This window comes from Nicotiana attenuata, chromosome 12, assembly GCF_001879085.1.
Source record: "Nicotiana attenuata strain UT chromosome 12, NIATTr2, whole genome shotgun sequence".
In the NCBI taxonomy this organism is placed as follows: domain Eukaryota; kingdom Viridiplantae; phylum Streptophyta; class Magnoliopsida; order Solanales; family Solanaceae; genus Nicotiana; species Nicotiana attenuata.
Window position 1 is genome coordinate 6620330 of NC_032000.1, and position 20594 is coordinate 6640923.

Below are 20594 nucleotides of genomic sequence, written 5' to 3' on the forward strand. Positions count from 1 at the left end.
AATGCGGTCGCCCTAAAAAAATAGTCAATTAGTTAAAATGACTAAATTATTTTGTATATGACTGTAATATATTTATTCATATGTAAAGAATGCAAATAGAAAGTAATCGTTCAGTTTAAATCAATACCTTTTCATCCATCACAATAATCTCAATAGAAAAAGGCGTATCAGGTCTGTCGCGATCTGGATTTTCCCAAAGCCTGATAACACGAACCTTTAATTTCCAATTCATTGACTTGCTGTTAATTTCCCTAACGAAATTTACTTGAGCCGCCATTAAGTTCTGAATATAGACAAAGGTATTCATAAATATTAGTACAAACTACAACAAAATACTTATAGAAACACATATGAAGCTACTTATAGAAACACATATGAAGTAACATAACATGTGAAATAATTGACTTTTTGCTGACGATTCTCCAAAAAATCTTCAGCAAGAATCTGTGGTATAATCCTAAGATTGGTAAAAAACAGTTGCCATAGGAGTTATGTCGTCAACAAATTTCACAGAAAAATCTATCAAGAAATCTGTATACAATCTCAATTGTAATAAAGATTGTTTATGAAATACAAATCATACATCACCTCTTGTAGTCGACAATTGCTATTTGATATGCAGAGGAGGGAGAAAGAATAGAAGTATATATTGTAAAAGTAGAAAACTGAATTGAGAAATTTGTGAAATCATGTTACTGAAAATGTCGGAAAGAGGAATGCGTGGGCGAGTAGTTGAAATCGTGGTGAGAGATCGTGGGATAGAAGCCGAATTTGTAGGATTGCTATTTCTAGGGCATATAGGCGAAGGAAGGGCGTGGGTCTGAAGAGCTGAATTCCCAATTCCTCTTTCTAGGGAAAATAGGCGTAGAAACTACTGGTAAGTTAATGTAATAATTGAATAATTTAATGATATACCTATGAATTGTTTTTAAATTCAAATAAAATAACACATGGCGTGGGATTCAGTTTAGTAATTTAAACTAAACTAACAAATGGCGTGGATTCACTTTTCCAATAAAACAGTAGAAACTACTTATTCATTAAAATATAAAATAGCTAATTAAGTATTTTCAACTTAAGTATTTTAATGATATACCTATGAATTGTTTTTAAATTCAAATAAAATAACACATGGCGTGGGATTCAGTTTAGTAATTTAACCTAAACTAACAAATGACGTGGGATTCACTTTTCCAATAAAATAGTAGAAACTACTTATTCTCTAAAATATAAAATAGCTAATTAAGTATTTTCAACTTAAAAATTTAAAAAGAGAAACTACTTTAACCTAAATTAACTAATTTGTCCTAAAAAATGCCACATGACATTCTATGCACCTGACAAATGGCAAAATCCCATGACTGACTCTCTTCCTTTTAAGTATATATATATATATATATATTGGAACTATTGATCAACTTTTCATGAACTTTACAGCAACAAATAGTGACAAAACAACTTCTTTGCTCATCAACTCAACCCACTGCCAGTATTAAGAATCCAAAGGCAATCACACATGAGAATAAGTGAAGAAGTAAAGCATTAATAACATGGATATTGACATTAATCATGGAAGCAACAAATAACCAGATCTTAAAATTAATAACTTAACGGTAACATACTAAGTTATAGTTACATACCTATCAATCCGAAATAAACAAGAAATCCAAAGACCAAATAAAGGTTAAGGAAAATCAAGTGTGAAAATCAGTTATTAATCAGTGAATGTTTAACAGCAGCAGTAGTAGAACCAACTCCAATTAGATCCAGAATAAAAAATAAACCCAGAAATCAGAGATCATTCAAAACAGCGAGCAATGTTTGAACCAATGATTGAAATCAAATCTCGAGCGTAAATTCGGAGTTCAAAATCACTCCATGCTTAGGAACAAAAATCAAAAATAGAAGATGATGATTCAAACGAATTTTTTTTTCTTAACTGGCGACTCAGAGACAGAAAAGGAAAATTAGACAAAAATTTAGAAAAAAACTTTAAACCCTAGAATTTTCAACCCAGAAAATCAGTCCCAAAAAAAAAAATCTCCTCCCTCAGATACGAAAATGAGTATTTATCTTCAAAAAATCCCAAGCTCCTTACCGTTGCTCCCAAGAAATAATATAAGCCCATAGATCTCTTTAGATGGGCGAACTTTTGACAAATGGAAGGCTAGGATCAACAACATTTAATCCTGAGGCTCCCATTAATCTTTAGTCCGTCCAAAAAGAGAGTGAAAGCGCAAAAAAACGGGTGAGAAATATTCTTTGTCATAGGTTTGTTAGGCTACATGGTAAGAGGAGAGAGCGGGAGCACGTGATTGGTTAGTGGGGTGATGTAACGACCCGACCGGTCGTTTTGGGTATCTGCACTTCGCTTGGCGTTTTGAGGGCTCAAGTAGCTCCGCATGATGTATTATGACTTGCATAAATCGTCAGTAATGATTTTCAAGTTATTCGGAGTCGATTTGGGGGAATGAACTTCAAGATTTACGTTCTAAGTTGGAAGAGTTGACCAAGTTTGACTTATTGGCAATTGACCTCGGATTGGAGTTTCGTCAGTAGTGTTAGCTTCGTTGGGTGATTTCAGACTTAGGAGCGCGTCCGCATTGTAGTTTGGAGGTCCGTAGTGGAATTAGTCTTGAATTGGCGAAAGTTGGGTTTTTGGGAAGTTTAACCGGGAGTGGACTTTTTGATATCGGGGTCGGATTCCGATTCTAGAAGTTGGAATAGGTTCGTAATGTCAAATGTGACTTGTGTGCAAATTTTGAGGTCAATCGGAGGTGATTTGATAGGTTCCGGCATCGGTTGTGGAAGTTGAAGTTTCAAAGTTCATTGATTTCGGCTTGAGGTGTGATTCATCGTTTCGAGGTTGTCATGTGTGATTTGAAGCTTCGAGTAGGTTTGTCTTGTCATATGGAACTTGTCTGCAAAGTTTGGCGCCATTCGGAGTTGATTTGATAGGGTTCGGATGCTCGGTTGTGATTCTAGAAGTTCTTGAAGTTTAATTTGATTTGCATGCATTTTGGCGTCCGATTCGTGGTTTTAGAGGTTATTTTGATGATTTGAGCGCGCGAGCGAGTTCGTATTATGTTTTTAGACTTGTGTGCATATTTGGCTTGGAGCCCCGAGGTCTCGAGTGAGTTTCAGATTGGTTTTGGAATGTTCTTGCGTAGTTTTTAATTGCTAGTTCTGGTATTTTCGCATTTGCGATGTTTCGATCGCAAATGCGGCCATCGCATTTGGTTTTGGAATGTTCTTGCATAGTTTTTAATTGCTAGTTCTGGTATTTTCGCATTTGTGATGTTTCGATCGCAAAGCTGAAGTTAAACCAAATTGAGAGCAAAAGAGCTAGGCGATTGTTGCAAGCAATTTGGGTGTGATACAAGTGTGCAAATCTGAAGCTACAAGAACTAAGTGTGAAGAACCAATTCCATTGTGTCTTTCTTTATTTCTAGTTCAATTGTAGTAGGTGTTTTAACATTGTACCTTTCCAGCTTTCTTAGAAGCAATTGTATTAGGTGCATTGAGTATTCAAGTTAGAGTTAACTTGAAAGTGTCGCAACAGTTGAGGCTGTGTGCTACACTGGGATTAGAGTTAATCCTTAGGTTTACAAAGAGTTTTGTAATTGCTGTTTTTGGCTCATTGAAGTTTAGTGGAAGTTTGGGAAAATCCTACTGAGTAGTAGGTCGTGGTTTTTTCACCTTTTGAGCCAGGTGTTTTCCACGTAAAAATCTCTGTGTTCTTTATTTCTGTATTTTAATTCCGCAAACAGTAGAAGTTAGAACACCTAGAAGAACCAGGTTCTTCTAGTGCGAAAATTAGGTACCACACAAATCACCCCCCTCTTGTGTGGTATTGACGTCTAAAACATCAATTGGTATCAGAGCGGGTTATCCTTGAAGAGGCTAACACCTTAGGAGAAGATCAAAAATGTGTGCACCACCTGGGAACTGGGAAGGGCAATTCACTGCCAGACCTCCACTTTTCAATGGTTTGTATTACTCTTGGTGGAAGAACAGAATGAGAGATCATATCATAGGGGAAGACTATGAACTTTGGGATATAATTACTGATGGTCCCCTAGCTACCACTAAGAAGAATGCAGAAGGAATTGATGTGCCAAAAATAAAGGCTGATTGTACTGCTGAGGATCTGAAGAAATGGGAGAAAATGCTAAAGCCAAGAAGTGTCTAGTGTGTGGTCTAGGACCAGATGAGTACAGCAGGATTCAAAGCTGTACAACTGCTAAGGAAATATGTGACACTCTACAAGTGTCTCATTAAGGAACACCTCAAGTGAAAAGGTCAAGAGGAACTCTTCTGTATTCTCAATATGAGAATTTCACTATGAAGGAAGGAGAAACTATCCAGGAGATGTATACTAGATTCACTACTCTGACTAATGAGCTTAAATCTCTTGGAAGGACCATCCTTGAAGAAGACAAGGTTGAAAACATTCTGACAAGAGTTTTTCCAGTCACTTGGGAAAGCAAGATCACTGCCATTCAGGAATCCAAGAATATTAGGCTGGATGAACTAATTGGGAACTTAACTGCCTATGTAATGAGGAGACAAACAATGAAGATGGATACCCCCAAAAAGGAGAGAAGTTTAGCTCTCAGAATCACTGAAGGTGCAGATTTGGAAGATGATGAAGTAGCCATGATCACTAGGGATTTCAAGAAGTATCTGATGAGAGGAAAGGGTGCTTCAAGAAGTACAAACTTCAACAAAACAAGAGCTCCAGAGAAACAGATCAATGAAGGCTGCTACAAGTGTGGTAAGACTGATCACATGATCAAAAACTGTCCTCAATGGGAGATTGAGTGGAAGAAAGAAAGAGCTGAAAGAAGAAACAGGAAGAAGGAACAGGTTCAACCAAAAAGAAATAAAGGTTCAACTAAGGCTATGGTTGCTGCTTGGGGAGAAACATCAGATAGGACTCTGAAGATGAAGCTGAGGAGGATCAAGCTCTAATGGCCATTGGAGAATCAAAGGATGAACAAGAGGTAAGTATTCTTCATCTCAAAGACAAGATCAAATTCTTGTCTAAAGAAAGGCTAGCTGAACTCTTAACAGACTTCATTGATGAGTCTGAGATAATTAATAATGAAAAAGAAGTTCTGTCTAGGGAATGTGTGATTTTAAAAGCTAAATGTAAAAGTCTAGAGCCTAGGGCAAATGAGAGTGATAACAAAAAAGCTGAGTTGAAGAACCAGGTTCTTGAACTTGACAACAGTGTCCTAGAACTTAGATCTGAAAATCTGAAACTGAAATTAGGAACAGGAAAGAAGATAGCTGATCACACATATCTTACTCTAGAAGAAAATTTAGGAAAAATGAAGGATGAATCATATAAGAAAGATGAATTCATCAAAATCTTAAAAGAAGATCTAGGAAAGGTAAAACATGAACTAGACAGAACTTGCAAGTGGAACAAAGCATCTGATGCTCTCTCTTGGTTGCAAGAGCATCATAGCAGTAACAAAAGAGGACTTGGCTATGGAACTCAAGCTCCTAAATGGGATCCAAAAAGCAAGTACCTCACTCTTCCTGAAAATAAAATCTGCACACACCGTGGCAAGACTGGCCATTACAAATATGAATGCAATGAAAAAGAGAAGGCCAGTCAAAGGAACAAGTCTTTTGTTAAAGAAAAGAATAAATTGCCTGAATGGGCAAGAAGGAATTTAATCCATCCTTTTGCCTATAGAAAGGGACCCAAACTGGTTTGGGTTCCTAAGACTAACCCCTGATTTCATTTTGTAGGTTCAAGTGAAAGGGAGGAGCCAAATATGGTATATGGATAGTGGCTGCTCAAAACACATGACTGGGGACAAGGACCAGTTCCTTTCACTTGAGGACTTAAAAGGAGGTAATGTCTCCTTTGGTAATGGAAAGAAAGGTGAGATCATTGGGGTTGGTAAGGTAGGCAAGACTGATTCTCATTCCATAGAGAATGTCTACCTGATAGATGGTTTGAAATATAGCCTAATAAGTGTGTCACAACTGTGTGACAGAGGTAACCTTGTAGCTTTTACCTCCACCAAGTGCTTTGTGATTAATCTCATCACTGACAAAATTGTTTTGCAGGGAAAAAGAGTTAACAATATTTACATTGTAGATTTGTCAACTCTTTCAGAAAATGAAACTCACATGCTTAANAATAAAATACACGTGCGTGAGATTCAGTTTAGTAATTTAACCTAAACTAACAAATGGCGTGGGATTCACTTTTACCAATTAAAATAGTAAGAAACTACTTATTACTTTAAAATATAAAATAGCTAATTAAGTATTTTCAACTTAAAAATTTAAAAAGAGAAACTACTTTAACCTAAATTAACTAATTTGTCCTAAAAAATGCCACATGGCATTCTATGCACCTGACAAATGGCAAAATTCCATGACTGACTTTCTTCTTTTTAAGTAAATATAGATTACTTATCGGAAGCTAACTGTAAAACAAGACTTAATTGAGTCATTAACTTAAGTAATGGTTTTCCTAAAGAAACTTTTTTTATTCTCAGACATGACACTAATATTTCTTTTTTCTAAAGATTATTTAGAAAATCATTAAGAAGATAACTCAAACAATAGTGTATGATTAGGCCAAATGAAAAATGTTTTGAGATGAAACTGAAAAAACATAGTATATTTCTCATATTTCAGAATCAAAACATTAAAAAAACTCTGATAAAAGTTAGATAACTATTATTTGTTATTTTCTTAGCATTTTTTGCATCGACAAATTTATTTTCACCGCTTAACTTGAAAAAAAACGTCAAAAACTGATTAACATGCTAAGAATACTCTAATCCTTTCACCAATTCCTACTTAAAGAGTAATAACCATTAACATGATGAATGATGTCAAAAGAAACCCCTCCCCCACCCCACCCCACCCCCCACCCCCAAAAAAAAAAAAAAAGAAAGGCCAGAGAACAATTAGTTAGAATTTTTGTATTTTTTCTTTCTGTTTCTCATCCGGTGTACGGTATCGGTCCCTAACAAAGCCAATTCTTTACCCATGACTCGAACCCGAAACCACTGATTAAAACGAAGGAGTACTAAGAATCTTTTAACATTCCCTTGGTCCCATTGCATTCACTTTTTAATATCCTATCAGTTTCTTAAGACAAACTACAACCCATTATTACAATTTTGTGGAATTTCCATCACTTTCTTTTTGCTCATTTTTTTCAGTAAAGTTCTAACCCAAAAAAGTAAATGAGCTAATAAATAAACAAGTTCAAATTAAAATTTGAAAATTGTAAAATTAGTATTTATAAAATATATTATGATAGACTGTTTTTAAAAAAAAAGGTAAATACTTGTTTCAATATAAGTGAACAAGCGTCATGTTTTATTGTTTACTACTGAAAGAGCTAAAGGTTTTTTTTTTTTTTTTTTTTGTATGTAACATGTCTACCGAGTAGTAATACATAATTATAATTTTTTTAAAATAATTTTCTGAAATATCAGTAATTTTTTGGGCATTTGGTAGCGAGATATTTTCCAAGGAAATTGTTTTTACTAAAAGAGGGAAATATTTGGTTCACTTTCGGCTGGATGTTAATTTTTTATCTTAACTTTTAATTTCATAATTCCAACAAGATAGTAGACATAATTATTACTAATATTTAATATTTAAAAAATCATCGACGCACGATTCAGTTTCATATCACTATAACCAATCACTAATAAATATTTTTATTTCAAAAATAATTTCACACATCAAGCAAACACATGCAAATATATTTATAAAAGAAGTACTTTTTCATAAAACATTTAGAAAAAAATAATACTAAGCACACCAATAAAAATATCAATTTTTCAATTGTTCTTCTCTACTTATTGCTTTTTCAAAATTAAAAAAAAAAAAAAAAAAGAAGAAAAAATTGGATCGTACTAACTACTAAGGGAAGCACATGGCAAAAGGTGTCAAGTCCTTACGTTCGTGTCTGATGTTTGATATCACATGCCTTATAGTCTAGCTAGTATCCTATGACATTAATGTTTGATCTTTTGCATCTTCTAAGAAAAAAACATGACTTTAATACTTAGAGCCCGCTGGCTTAGCTGATTTAGAGTAACTGATATGTATAGGTGTTGAAAAATATTTTTAAATGTTGAAACTGATTTAAAAATAAGCAGTTACGTGTTTGGATAAAAGTGCTGAAATTAATAATAAGCAGCTAAAAAATTGGGTATACAAAGAGTTTTATTTTAAAAAGAAGTATTTTAGGGATAGAATAGTAAATATTTTGGTCAAACCTAAAGTGCTTATAAGCTGAAATTTAATAAGTTGGGGGAGACCAACTTATGGTTTTTGGCTTACTTTTGGCTTATAAGCACTTAACTTATAAGCACTTTTAATTTTACCAAACGCATAGATAAGCCAAAAAGTGCTTATAAGCCAGTTTGACCAGCTTATAAGCTTAGCCAAACACCCTCTTACTCCCTCCGTTCCAATTTATGTGAACTTGTTTGACTGGGTACGGAGTTTAAGAAAAAATGAAGACATTTTGGAATATTTTGTGGTCCTTAACAAGTCAAAATGGGGCCCAGAGTATTTGTGTGGTTATAAAAGCTTTTCATTAAGGGTAGAATTGTAAGTTTAAGCAAAATTGTTACCAAATTTAGAAAGAGGTCATTCTTTTTGGAACGGACCAAAGAGAAAATTGGTTCATATAAACTGAAATAGAGGGAGTACTTATTATCCAATTCAACAAAGATTAATGACTTGCTAATTAAGTTATTAGTACCTAAAGATTAATGTTTTGTGTGCTTCCATTTTGTTATTAGCTATCTGTTGTTAGCACCTCTTTGCTCATGTCTTTTTCGCTATCTTATTTTCTTTAAACTGCTATGTTTTTTTCCTCCTTGAGCCGAGGGCCTATCGGAAACAGTCTCTCTACCTGTACAAGGTAAATTCTGCATACATACTACCCTTCTCAAACCCCATTTGTGGGATTATATTGGGTATATTAGTGTTGTTGTATCTGAAATTTTTGGAAAGAATTTTGGAAAAATGGCTCTTATTGATATTAGTTATAAAGTAACAAAAATTAAGGAAAAACAATTCTATCAATTTTATCCAAATAAGTTTATTCCATTTCTACTCAAAAGGATACTAGTAGCAATGCGGTTTGGTGTAAACATCAGGTGCCGGTAATCTTTTATATTGCTGATGTAAACTATTCAATGTTGATGAGAGCGACTCGTGAAATAAATTATAAGAATTCTTGGAGCTGGATCCAGAATTTTTTAAAAATGTAAAGAGTCAACTTGTTTAGAAAAGATAAAATGACTATCCTAAAGCATTTAAAAGAAAAATTCAGCATTTATAACATTTTAAAATAATTTAAGAAATTTTTAAAATAAGAAAATGTCTATTGAAATATCTTTCTCCACCAATCCTTACAAGAAACATTCAAATGGTTAAAAAAAGAAAAAAGATCATTATCATTAAATAAAGAAAAAGAAAAAGAAAAGGACAAAAGATGAAATATCTTTTTTTTTTTTTTTTTTTTTTTTTGTCAAATCCCTATAAGTAATATTTAAAAGGAAAAAAAGATAATTAAAAAAAAGAAAAGGACAAAGATAAAGCTTAGCTGTACCAGAAAGTCGGTAAAAACAGAAAGCACAAAAGTAGTTCAAAGTCAGCTCTTTCACTTTCCATCATCTTCCTTCAAACAAACAAACAGGTCAGCTTTCTGTTTTTATTTTTAATTTACATTTTTATGTAACTTCTTTTTTCAATTACACTATATAAAAACAATATCTATGTTTATTTCTGTTGTTTTAATTATGAAGTTGGCTGGTGTTTTCTTGCTTGCTGACCTGTTATTATATATCTTTAAGTAAAATACTAAAATTCATATCATTTATTTTTTTATGTTGAATTTATGTGTATATTATTATGTCTCTCTCTCTTTCAAGAATGTTTGTTTATTTGCTTATTTATTTTGAGTGGGAAAAAAAAAATCTTAAGTAATGGGTTTTGATGATTGGTTTATTACAGTTCATATCTTGTCAGCAATCCGCGTTTTTGTTTCCGTGTTGATTTTGTTCCCATTTATTTAATTAGATTTTTAATTAAATTTGTTAACTTGGAGTTAAATTCTTGACTCTGCAGTCACTATCAGATCTCCATTTTGGCTTTGTTTGTGGGGAGAAACATAGTACGTAAAAAGCCTTGTTTAATGAGGTAATATTCTTAGGTTATTTTAGCAAAAGTCAAGTGATGGAATGGAGTTTTTAGCAGATTCTTGAATATTCATGTTCTTTATGTGTTTGTTCTTGTGTTTTTTGTAGTGTGTGATTGGATTTGGAGATCAAGTTCGAAAATTTATGAGAATTCTTCTTTGGGAGTGAAATTGTTAGGAGATTCTTGAAGTTTCGTGTTGTTTTATGTGTTAGTTATGGTGTTTTGTAGTGTGTGATTGGATTTGGAGATCAAGTTCGAAACTTTATGTGAGCTCTTATTTGGGAATATTGAGGTTGTCAGGGAGTAATTGTTTGTTGGATTGAACATAGGTGGATTCAGGATTTGAACTTTCTGTGTTCGAGTTCGGGATTCTACCACAGTCCATTTGATTTACTGGGTTCGAAATCTCTTACTCGTACCTTTTTAGTAAAAAATTTTTAACACATATATAGGGTCTGAGCTAAAGCTATTGGTTCGGATGAACTCGTATGTTGCATACTAGATCCGCCCCTGGTGTTGAATAGTCTGAAAAGGAGAACACGAGAAGTTCATGATCTCCATATTCGACTGTAAAAAAAGGATAAGTCGTCGAAGTTGTGGAGCAATTAGTGTGGTTTAGCTTGGATTGATTGGTAGGAGGAGAAATGGGGTCAAGAGAAGAGAGGCATAGGTTAAATCATGATCTTGTGCCATTAGCAGCACTGATTAGCAGAGAACTGAGGAATGAAAAAATGGAGAAGCCAACTGTTAGATATGGATGTGCAGCTCAGTCCAAGAAAGGTGAGGATTATTTTCTGATGAAAACAGATTGCCAGAGAGTTCAAGGCAATCCTTCATCCTCCTTCTCCGTGTTTGCGGTATGTATTTCTCCATTTTTTCAGTCAATTTCCATCTTTCTCTTTGAAGTGGAGCCTTGGCGTAACTGGTAAAGTTGCTGCCATGTGACCAGGAGGTCACGGGTTCGAGCCGTGGAAACAGACTCTTGCAGAAATGCAGGGTAAGGCTGCGTATAATAGACCCTTGTGGTCTGGTCCTCCCCGGGATCCCGCGCATAGCAGGAGTTAAGTGCACCGGCTGCCCTTTTTTTCCCATCTTTCTCCAAATTAGCTGGAGTCCACATATGAATCTTTTGTATCAATTTTGCTCTATTCAGGTCCATTTCATCGCGATACATTTCTCCATTTCTCCTTCTTTCTATAAAGATAAAATTGTTCATCAGATTATACTTCCTCTCTTTTCAGATCTTTGACGGACATAATGGGACAGCAGCCGCAGTTTTCTCCAAGGATCAGTTACTAAATCATGTTTTGAGTGCCATTCCTCGTGGACTAGGGAGGGACGAGTGGTTACACGCTTTGCCTCGTGCACTAGTTGCAGGCTTTGTGAAAACTGATAAGGAGTTCCAGAGGAAAGGCATGAAATTTGTGTTTCTGCATCTCTTCTTTCCACTTATTATTTTCATTTCATGCTTCAGTAGTACTAATTCTATAGATATGCCTTCATTTGTCACTGCAGGTCAAACTTCCGGAACCACAGCTACATTTGTGATTGTTGATGGATGGACTGTGACAGTTGCATGTGTTGGAGATTCGCGTTGCATTTTGGATACTCAGGGTGGTGCTGTTTCAGAATTAACTGTAGACCATAGGCTTGAAGAAAATGCGGAGGAGTAAGTCTCTATGTCTATCTTTTAAATCTTCCTTTCTGGTTAACCGTTGATATGAAAATGTTCATCGTCTCTTGATTATTCGCAGAAGGGAGCGTGTCACAGCAAGTGGTGGTGAAGTAGGAAGACTTAGTATATTTGCTGGTACTGAGGTGAGTTGTAAAATTTGTGTCTGATCGAGCATAGGAAAATCGTTCTGGCATCATATTACTGGTGTAAAACAAGCTTTTGCTAATATCTGCAGGTTGGTCCTCTTCGTTGTTGGCCAGGAGGTTTATGTCTTTCAAGATCAATCGGAGATATGGATGTAGGGGAATTCATTGTTCCAATACCATATGTCAAACAAGTAAAAGTAATAACTCTCGTCTTTTCTTACACTCTTGTAACCAAATTCTGCTGTATTCTTTTCAGTTCTATATCTGGTGTTATAGGCCTTAACTTTTTCAACATTTTGAAGCTATCAACTGCAGGTGGAAGGCTAATCATTGCATCTGATGGAATTTGGGACGCCTTATCGTCAGACATGGCTGCAAAGTCTTGTCGCGGCTTGCCTGCTGAGCTTGCTGCTAGGCAAGTTGTGAAGGTAGTGGCGTTCACACGAATTCCTTGCATCCATAATACTCCCTCCGTCCCAATTTATATGGTAGTGTTTGACTCGACACAGAGTTTAAGAAAGAAAGAAAGACTTTTGAAACTTGTGGTCCAAAACAAGCCATAGATATTTGTGTGGCTATAAATCATTTCATTAAGGGTAAAGTATGAATTTTAAAGTTAAATTGTCTCTAAATAAAGAAGTATCACATTATTTTTGAGACGGACTAGAATGGAAAGTAAGACACATAAATTGGGACAGAGGGAGACAGAGATTTAACAGATTTAAGCTTTTTGTTTGAGAAATAGTAAAATTTGTGGCCAATTTGTTGATTGTTCAGGAAGCTTTGAGGACGCGTGGGCTGAAGGATGACACGACGTGCATAGTAGTTGACATAATTCCTCCAGATAACACTGTACAACCTGCAACTCCGCCCAAGAAGTATAACAAACTCCAATCTCTTTTCTTCAGGAGAAAGTCACAGAAATCTACTGCTAAACTATCGAAAAAGCTGTCAGCTATAGGCATTGTAGAGGAATTGTTTGAAGAAGGATCAGCAATGCTTGCTGAAAGGTTAGCATTCTCTTGAACTTTATAACTTTAAAGTTATAGTTTAATATTTCACGAAGCTTTTTTTATTTCTGCTGAAGTTGGATTGAGTAATTAGACAAGATTGGTTGATATAAGATATCAAGATGCTTATTCACATATAGCCTTTTCACACTGATATCGTATAAGTAGCTCGGTATTACAGTTTGACTTGAGTAGATTCTACACTGTTGTGGTTGGTGGGTATATAATGATATCTCACCATATACTGGTTAGATTCTTCAAAATCATTCAGTATTTCCTGTTGTAGCCTATGTTGTCCAGACTCTCAAAAATGTCTCTCAGTGCATGTCGGATCCTCCAAAAGTAGTGCATTTTTGGAGGATCCGACACGAGTGCGGCAATATTTTGGAGAGTTCGCGCAACATAGGTGTAGCTTTGTCGCATGTGTAAAGGTACGAGTCAGTTGACAAAGAGATCATCATATATGGATTTAGTTAACAACAAGAATTGTCTGGGAATCAATGCATTAAGAGTGAACTAAGGCTCGTTTGGTACGAGGGATGATGAATAAGTAATCCCGGGATTAAATTTGAGATGAGTTTATCTCACGTTTGGTTGGGATTAAATCGCGGTATAACTAATTCCGGGATTAGTTATCCTGGGATAACTTGTTTCCCAACTGTTGGAGTGGGTTAGAGTCCCACATTCGTTGGGAATGGACTGGTGATCTCCTTATATGGACTTGGACAATCCTCCCCTCATGAGCTAGCTTTTGGGGTTGAGTTAGGCTCAAGTGCCATATCTTTACATGGTATCAGAGCTAGGTCCATTCCCGTTTGGGCCCCTGTGATATATTGTCCACACTCCAGTTGGTAGTCTGGGCGTGCAAGGGGGTTTAGAGTGGGTTAGAGTCCCACATTGGTTGGGGAATGGACGGTCTCCTTATATGGACTTGGGCCATCCTCCCCTCATGAGCTAGCTTTTGGGGTTGAGTTAAGCCCAAGTGCCATATCTTTACACCAACCAAACAACCCAGAGTTACTCCGACCTTTTGCTAATCGAGGCTAACATTCCAGAATGTCAAAAGAATGGAACAAGGCTGGTTATTATAATTATTAGACTTGGAATCCAGTATTCTTGACTTTTTGTTCTCATTTTTCCATGACTTATATTTCCAAGAAAAAACTTTGATCATTTTATTATCATGTGGACTACAGATTGGGGAGTGAGGATTCAAATGGTCCATCAATGTCCGGTTTCTTCATCTGTGCTGTTTGCCAGGTTGATCTTGCTGCAAGCGAAGGCATATCAGTACATGCTGGCTCAATTTTCTCGACGAGCTCAAAGCCTTGGCAAGGTCCGTTCCTATGTGCTGACTGTCGTGATAAGAAGGACGCCATGGAAGGAAAACGACCAAGTGGTGTTAAAGTCGCTTAACTCGTGCATCATTGCCAAGTGTGTCAACAGTTTTGTTATAATTCTTTCTGATTTATGCTTCATATCTTAGTTAAGATGATTTATTGAACATTGGCATCAGAGCATACTGTATGTCAGCCAATAATGTAAATAGGTTCTATTAAATGAAGAAGTATGATCCCTCTTTCATTAGTAGTTCTGGGATTCTAAGAGACATTAAATGTGCACAAGAACTACTTATTTTGTACTTAAAGATAGTGGAGGAAAATGTGCTTGGAATCTCAGTTGGTACTGAAGCAACTTTAGTCTTTTGAGTTCAATTCTTGCCTCTGTATTTATTGCTTTTTATGTAGAGAGAGAGAGAGAAGGGGAGCCTTGGCGTAACTGGTGAAGTTGTTGCCATGTGACCAGGAGGTCACGGGTTCAAGCCGTGGAAACAGCCTCTTGCAGAAATGCAGGGTAAAGCTGCGTACTATAGACCCTTGTGGTCCGGCCATTCCCCTGACCCCGCGCATAGCGGGAGCTTAGTGCACCAGGCTACCCTTTATGGAGAGAGAGGGAGGGAGGTGCTCATCCAATATTACAAGCTCAATGAATATACTACAAGTTGTAATATGTCATATCAGACAAAGAAATTACTACCAGAAAGGGAAATAACATCATTTCACGGTGTTTTGAATTTGTATCTTTATTAGTCTAGCTTTGTGAGAACATTTCCATATCTACTAACAACCTTGACCCCGAATAAGCGGCGTAAATTGACTGGAAAATACAAATCACAAAAGAGAATTCCACTGAACAATTAAGTTGATATCAACTCCTTCATCCCTGTTAACTTGTCTTGTTTGCGACGAAGAAATATCTTAAAATGAAGTCATCCCAGAAATATCAAGTCAGTCTCTTCACTAGGCTTCACAATGAAGTCTAATTATTGATGGAAAACTTCCAAGTCTTTCCATTGAAAAGTAAGTGCTTTGAAAATTCCCTAACAGCACATAATATACGTTTCTGCCAATTTTTCCAAAGACACTGTACTTTTAAACACAAGTGTAATTAACAACTGAGTTCATATCTAGTCTTCCTCTTCTTGAGATAGGAAATTGTTTGTTTGATCAGTAGGAAGATTCTATATGGCTATCACTTCATTTGTAAGCCTCCTTCTATCTCTTCTTCTCATCTTAGTCCAGGCAAAAGGCAGAAATGATTCAACTTGTCCAAAGTCATTTTCATGTGGAAATCTTACTGACCTGAGCTTTCCTTTCTCTCTTTCCACACAACCTGATTGTGGAATAATCCCTATATCTGGTTGTGATGCTAAACTTTATCCAAGAATCCGACTGCTTCCCCGAGATGATTGGTACGATGCTTTACAGAAGCAATATTCATCAGTTTGGCTTGGGGACGCGAAGTTTCAAACGATATTGAGGCAACACAAGTGCCAGGCTTTTAACAAAGATTTCTCCCTTCCAATCTCTCCTTCTGTTTCTTTCACTATGCTTAATCTTTACTACTTCTTCAAATGCAACAGCACCAATAATAATACCCCGAACATTACCCAGAAGAAGAACGATCATTTTTGCTGGTTATAAAATGTACAATGGCTGTAAAGGCTTTAGCATATACTACAAGCTTCCCGGAGATGATAATGTTAAAGACATTCCAGCAGACAATCTTCCTACCAACTGTTCACTTATCAGATTGCCATTTCACTCAGTATCAAGAGATGGTGATTTGTTTGACTTGTTAGGTCCCTAAATTCATGTAGAATGGAAACTCTCTGAGGACTGTAACCGATGCCACTATGGTGGAGGTCAATGCCAGGCTGCTAAAACCAACAGATTTTATTGTCAGAAAGGTAAGACATTTCCATATAATATACTCCATTCTCAAATTAAGCTAACATTTCTTGACGCACTTTCTAATTCCATATCACATATCCATAATATGTCATAAGTAGATAACATTATTCCCTGTTTTTAAATAGTAGAAATAACACAGAAAATGTTCTAACTTATGGGACTTGATAGTATGAGATAGTCTAGAGAGCTGGACCAAAAATTGACAAACCTTCAGCTAGCTTGCCTCATCTGCAGTAGGAGTCAATATGACTTTGGTTATTTAAACTTTATTTGCCTCTTTCTGTGTCAGTATTTCTAATCTTAGTTCAGGCCGCAGAACGGAATCTACTTGTCCAAAGTTTTTTTCATTAAGTAATATTACTGCTTGTAAAATTATATGATCACACTAATTATCTTGCATACTGAAACATGCGTAGGTGATTTAGGATAGGAGGTAGCTGGTTGCCATTTTTCGGTTTTGTAGTGTATTCAATTGAATCAAGTACTCCAGTCGTCCCAATTTGTGCGATTCTTTGCATTTTCAGAGCTACTATTAAATAATTATATTACAAGTTGGTAACTATGTCATATCAGACAGAAAAGATTACCAGAAAGGGAAATATGATAACCATTTTGGATCAAGGAAAATATCTTTAAAGGTTGAATATCAGCTATTGCTATGATGAATTCTACTTCTAACATACAGAGAAATTCCTAACTTGGAAAATTCTCTCACAGAGTTTTGACTGCGTTTCTTCTTTTAGTCTTGCTTTCTTAGAAATTTCCAAAATCCACTAACCTCGAAGTCAAACATATGCAAAAATTAAAGGACCAATGAACGCAACAGAATGACCGGTAAACACTGAAATATTTTGGAAATATATTATACTACTAAATTTAAGGCAAAGACTTTTGATATCCCTTGTTTTGGATGTATGTTATATTTTAAAGCAGAGACTTTTTCCACAGGAGTGAAGTCCTTAGTTGCTGGTCACTGGACAATTTCAAAGTCCAAGTCTTTACAGTACCATCTTTAGACGTTTGCATGCATTAGTACTAATTTGACAGGAGATTGAAGATTTTACTATAGTATTGCAGATAAACGCAGTTATATATATGCTGTATATATTATATCTGTTGCTGCTGTTGATGTTTTTTCTTTTAAACAAAAGGATTCACCATGTTATTAGTTTCTTTGTTCCTTTTGTTTCTTCTGGGGTGCTTTGATTCGGTTCAAGGACAGAAAACGCCCTATTCAAGCTGTCCAGAGGAATTCCAATGTGGAAGTTCGGAAATTCTGAGCTTTCCTTTCTTCAAACCCACTCAACCTGGTTGCGGGTTGTGCAAGGTGGATTGTGATGCTACTCCACATCCCATGATTGACTTGGAAGGGGTGAAGTATCAAGTTCTTTCAAAGCAGAATGTTTTTATCACTATTAAGGACCCTATTCTTGAAAATTTCTTGAAAACAAAGAGTTGTCAGTCTTTCGATAGAAGTCTCTCTCTCCCAATATCTCCTATAATCACATATAGAGTCTACCCCTTCCTCACTTTGATCAGATGCAATGCTAGTAGCAAGAGGAGATATCAAGAAGTTTTCTCTTACCGCGGTTTTCAAAGCTACAATGGCTGCAAAAGTTTCACATTATACTATAACCACTCATCTATTTTTTCTTTTACAGGAATTTCTCTTCCTACTAGCTGTTCAATGATTCAATTTCCTATGGCGTCAGGTTTTGAATCAAAATCGAACAATAGTGACCTGTTTGATCTGTTAGCTGCTGATGTTTCACTAGGATGGACTGTGTCTAATAAGTGTAACCAGTGTTATTCAAGTGGAGGACAGTGTCAAATTGACAGTAAAGACAAATTTCTTTGTTCTGCTGGTGATGGCAAAGGTATTCAAGACAAATTTCTTCACTGAGATTTAATACTCCAAAAAAAAAAAAATTGTACTTTATAGTTGAAGGCAAAGGTAACTAAGACAAACTATATATTTACGCGCAAGAGCAATCTCTGAATCTGTGTTATGAGGATGGACAACTTTGAGAGATCTAGACAAATAAGCTAAAAGGCATCAATGAAGTAAAATACCTGATTCCTTCATCTATGATTCATTTATTTATTCCTGTTAGTGTTGCAGGAACATTGAAAAAGCGCCATCTTCGAACAACCTGGATCGTCATAGCCACAGGCAACTACACCTTCTTTCTTATACTCTGAAATCTGTGACTTCCCTGAAATTTTGTTAGATTCTTTTCCCCCTTTGCTCTTCCCAAGTTTCTCTTTTGTGAAATTGTACAAGCAGCATTGTCTGAAAAAACAGACTCTTCCCTGTGCGTGACATCATTTTTTTAATCCACAGTTGCAGTTTTCTCTTCCACTGGAATCTTTATTTTGCTCTTCTGTTTCAGAAAAAAGATTGCGTGGTACAAGTACATCAGGTTTTGGGAATCTAATGCTGAGGATCACAAAAATATTGAAGCATTTTTAAGTAACTATGGGTCATATACTCCAAAGAGATACAGCTATTCAGAGGTCAAAAGTATCACAAGTGGCTTCAAAAACAAACTAGGTCAAGGTGGATTTGATTCTGTATACAAAGGGAGTCTGCATAATGGAAGTCATGTGGCTGTGAAGGTCCTAAATATACTAAAAGGAAGTGGTGAAGAATTCATTAACGAGGTGGCAAGTATTAGCAGGACATCACACGTTAACATCGTGAACCTTGTGGGATTTTGTTTTGAGGGTCGCAAAAGAGCACTCATTTATGAATTCATGTCAAATGGATCTCTTGAAAAGTTTATCTATGAGGAAAGATCCGACAGAGTTCGCCAATTGGGCTGGCCAATATTGTACCAAATTGCACTAGGCATTGCTCGAGGATTGGAGTATTTGCATCGCGGTTGTACCACTCGGATTTTGCATTTTGATATAAAGCCTCATAATATCCTGCTTGATGAAGACTTTTGTCCTAAGATCTCTGATTTTGGTCTTGCCAAACTGTGCATGAAAAAGGAAAGCATTGTGTCAATGTTAGGTGCACGAGGGACTATCGGTTATATCGCTCCAGAAATAGTTTGCAGAAACTTGGGAGGTGTATCTCACAAGTCAGACGTCTATAGCTACGGAATGATGGTCCTAGAGATGGTTGGAGGAAGAAAAAATGTTGATGCTGGAGTAGATCGCACAAGTGAAATCTACTTTCCACACTGGCTCTATCAACGAATTGAACTAGACGAAGAGCTTCAGTTAATTGGGATAATGAATGAAGAGGAGAAAGAATGTGCAAGAAAGATGGTGATGGTGAGTTTATGGTGCATACAGACTGATCCCTCGAATCGACCATCTATGACTAAGGTTGTAGAAATGTTAGAAGGGAACCTAGAGCTTTTGCAGATTCCTCCCAAGCCTTACCTATATTCTCCCTCAAGATCAGAGGTAGATTCATCAGTAGTAGAACTGGCCTAGTGTTTATTTGTCGATATGTCAGTTATTATCCATGTAGTCCATTTTGTTATGGAATTTTAGCAAAAGCTGGTATCCAATGTGTTTAGATGTCCTTGAGTGTGGGAAGCTGTAATTTTCATGTTTTTCTTAGTGATTTATCACTAAAAAAGATCAGCGATTTGCGTAATGAGGGAATTTTAGAAGTGCTGGTAGCATGGGCAAAGCCACATGGTCAAAAGTGACCACCCTTCGTCGAAAAATTACACTATGTATATAGGTACAATATTACGTATTAGAGGTATATAGCACATATTGAACACCCTTTATTGGAAAATTTTCACTTTTTTAAAACTTGAACACCCTTGGAGAAATTGTTAGCTTCGCCACAATGACTGATAGGATCTAAGCAGATTGTCCTTTAATGATCCTACATGAATTTAATGGCATTCTATAGCTACTAACAATTTGCATAAGTATTTTGGTGGAATAGATCAAACATAAAGCCATTTTTTTACCAGGAAAAGTATATGCTGACACTAAACTAGTAAAGAGAAGAAAGATTTGGTTCAACCAATGTAGTAGTAATAATCTGTCTAAAACTTCAGAGGGAAGAACATATTTAATGTAGAAGATTTAAGATTGTATTGCAATTATCATTAGTTGTCAGGGATGTAAATTTATTGCATGAAAATTGAAATGATCAAATGATTTTAGGAAATATATCTTCACAAGTTGAATTTCAGCTGTTGCTACAAGAATTTTCACATTCCGGGGGTCTATTGGAAACCACCTCTCTACCCTCAAGGTAGGGGTAAGATCTGCGTACATACTACCCTCCCCAAATCCCACTTGTGGGATTATACTGGGTTTG

The 20594-nt window shown here is 35.9% G+C and overlaps 1 protein-coding gene and 1 pseudogene across 8 annotated transcripts; both read left to right on the forward strand.

The window, feature by feature from the left end:
• LOC109235222 (probable protein phosphatase 2C 15) lies at window positions 9688-14755 on the forward strand. Of its 8 annotated transcripts, none has more exons than XM_019401255.1 (10): window positions 9688-9706; window positions 10138-10209; window positions 10438-11066; window positions 11451-11622; window positions 11725-11878; window positions 11964-12027; window positions 12120-12227; window positions 12333-12458; window positions 12808-13040; window positions 14237-14755. In XM_019401255.1, the coding sequence occupies exons 3-10, from the start codon at window positions 10854-10856 to the stop codon at window positions 14454-14456; spliced, it is 1290 nt and encodes a 429-aa protein (XP_019256800.1). In that variant the 5' UTR covers window positions 9688-9706; window positions 10138-10209; window positions 10438-10853; the 3' UTR covers window positions 14457-14755. The 8 variants fall into 8 exon arrangements, with proteins under 8 accessions (XP_019256800.1, XP_019256797.1, XP_019256796.1 ...); XM_019401252.1 differs by having other exon boundaries at window positions 9689-9706; window positions 10317-11066; XM_019401251.1 differs by lacking the exon at window positions 9688-9706 and adding an exon at window positions 9788-9862 and having other exon boundaries at window positions 10317-11066.
• On the forward strand, window positions 15271-19937 carry LOC109236156 (annotated as a pseudogene).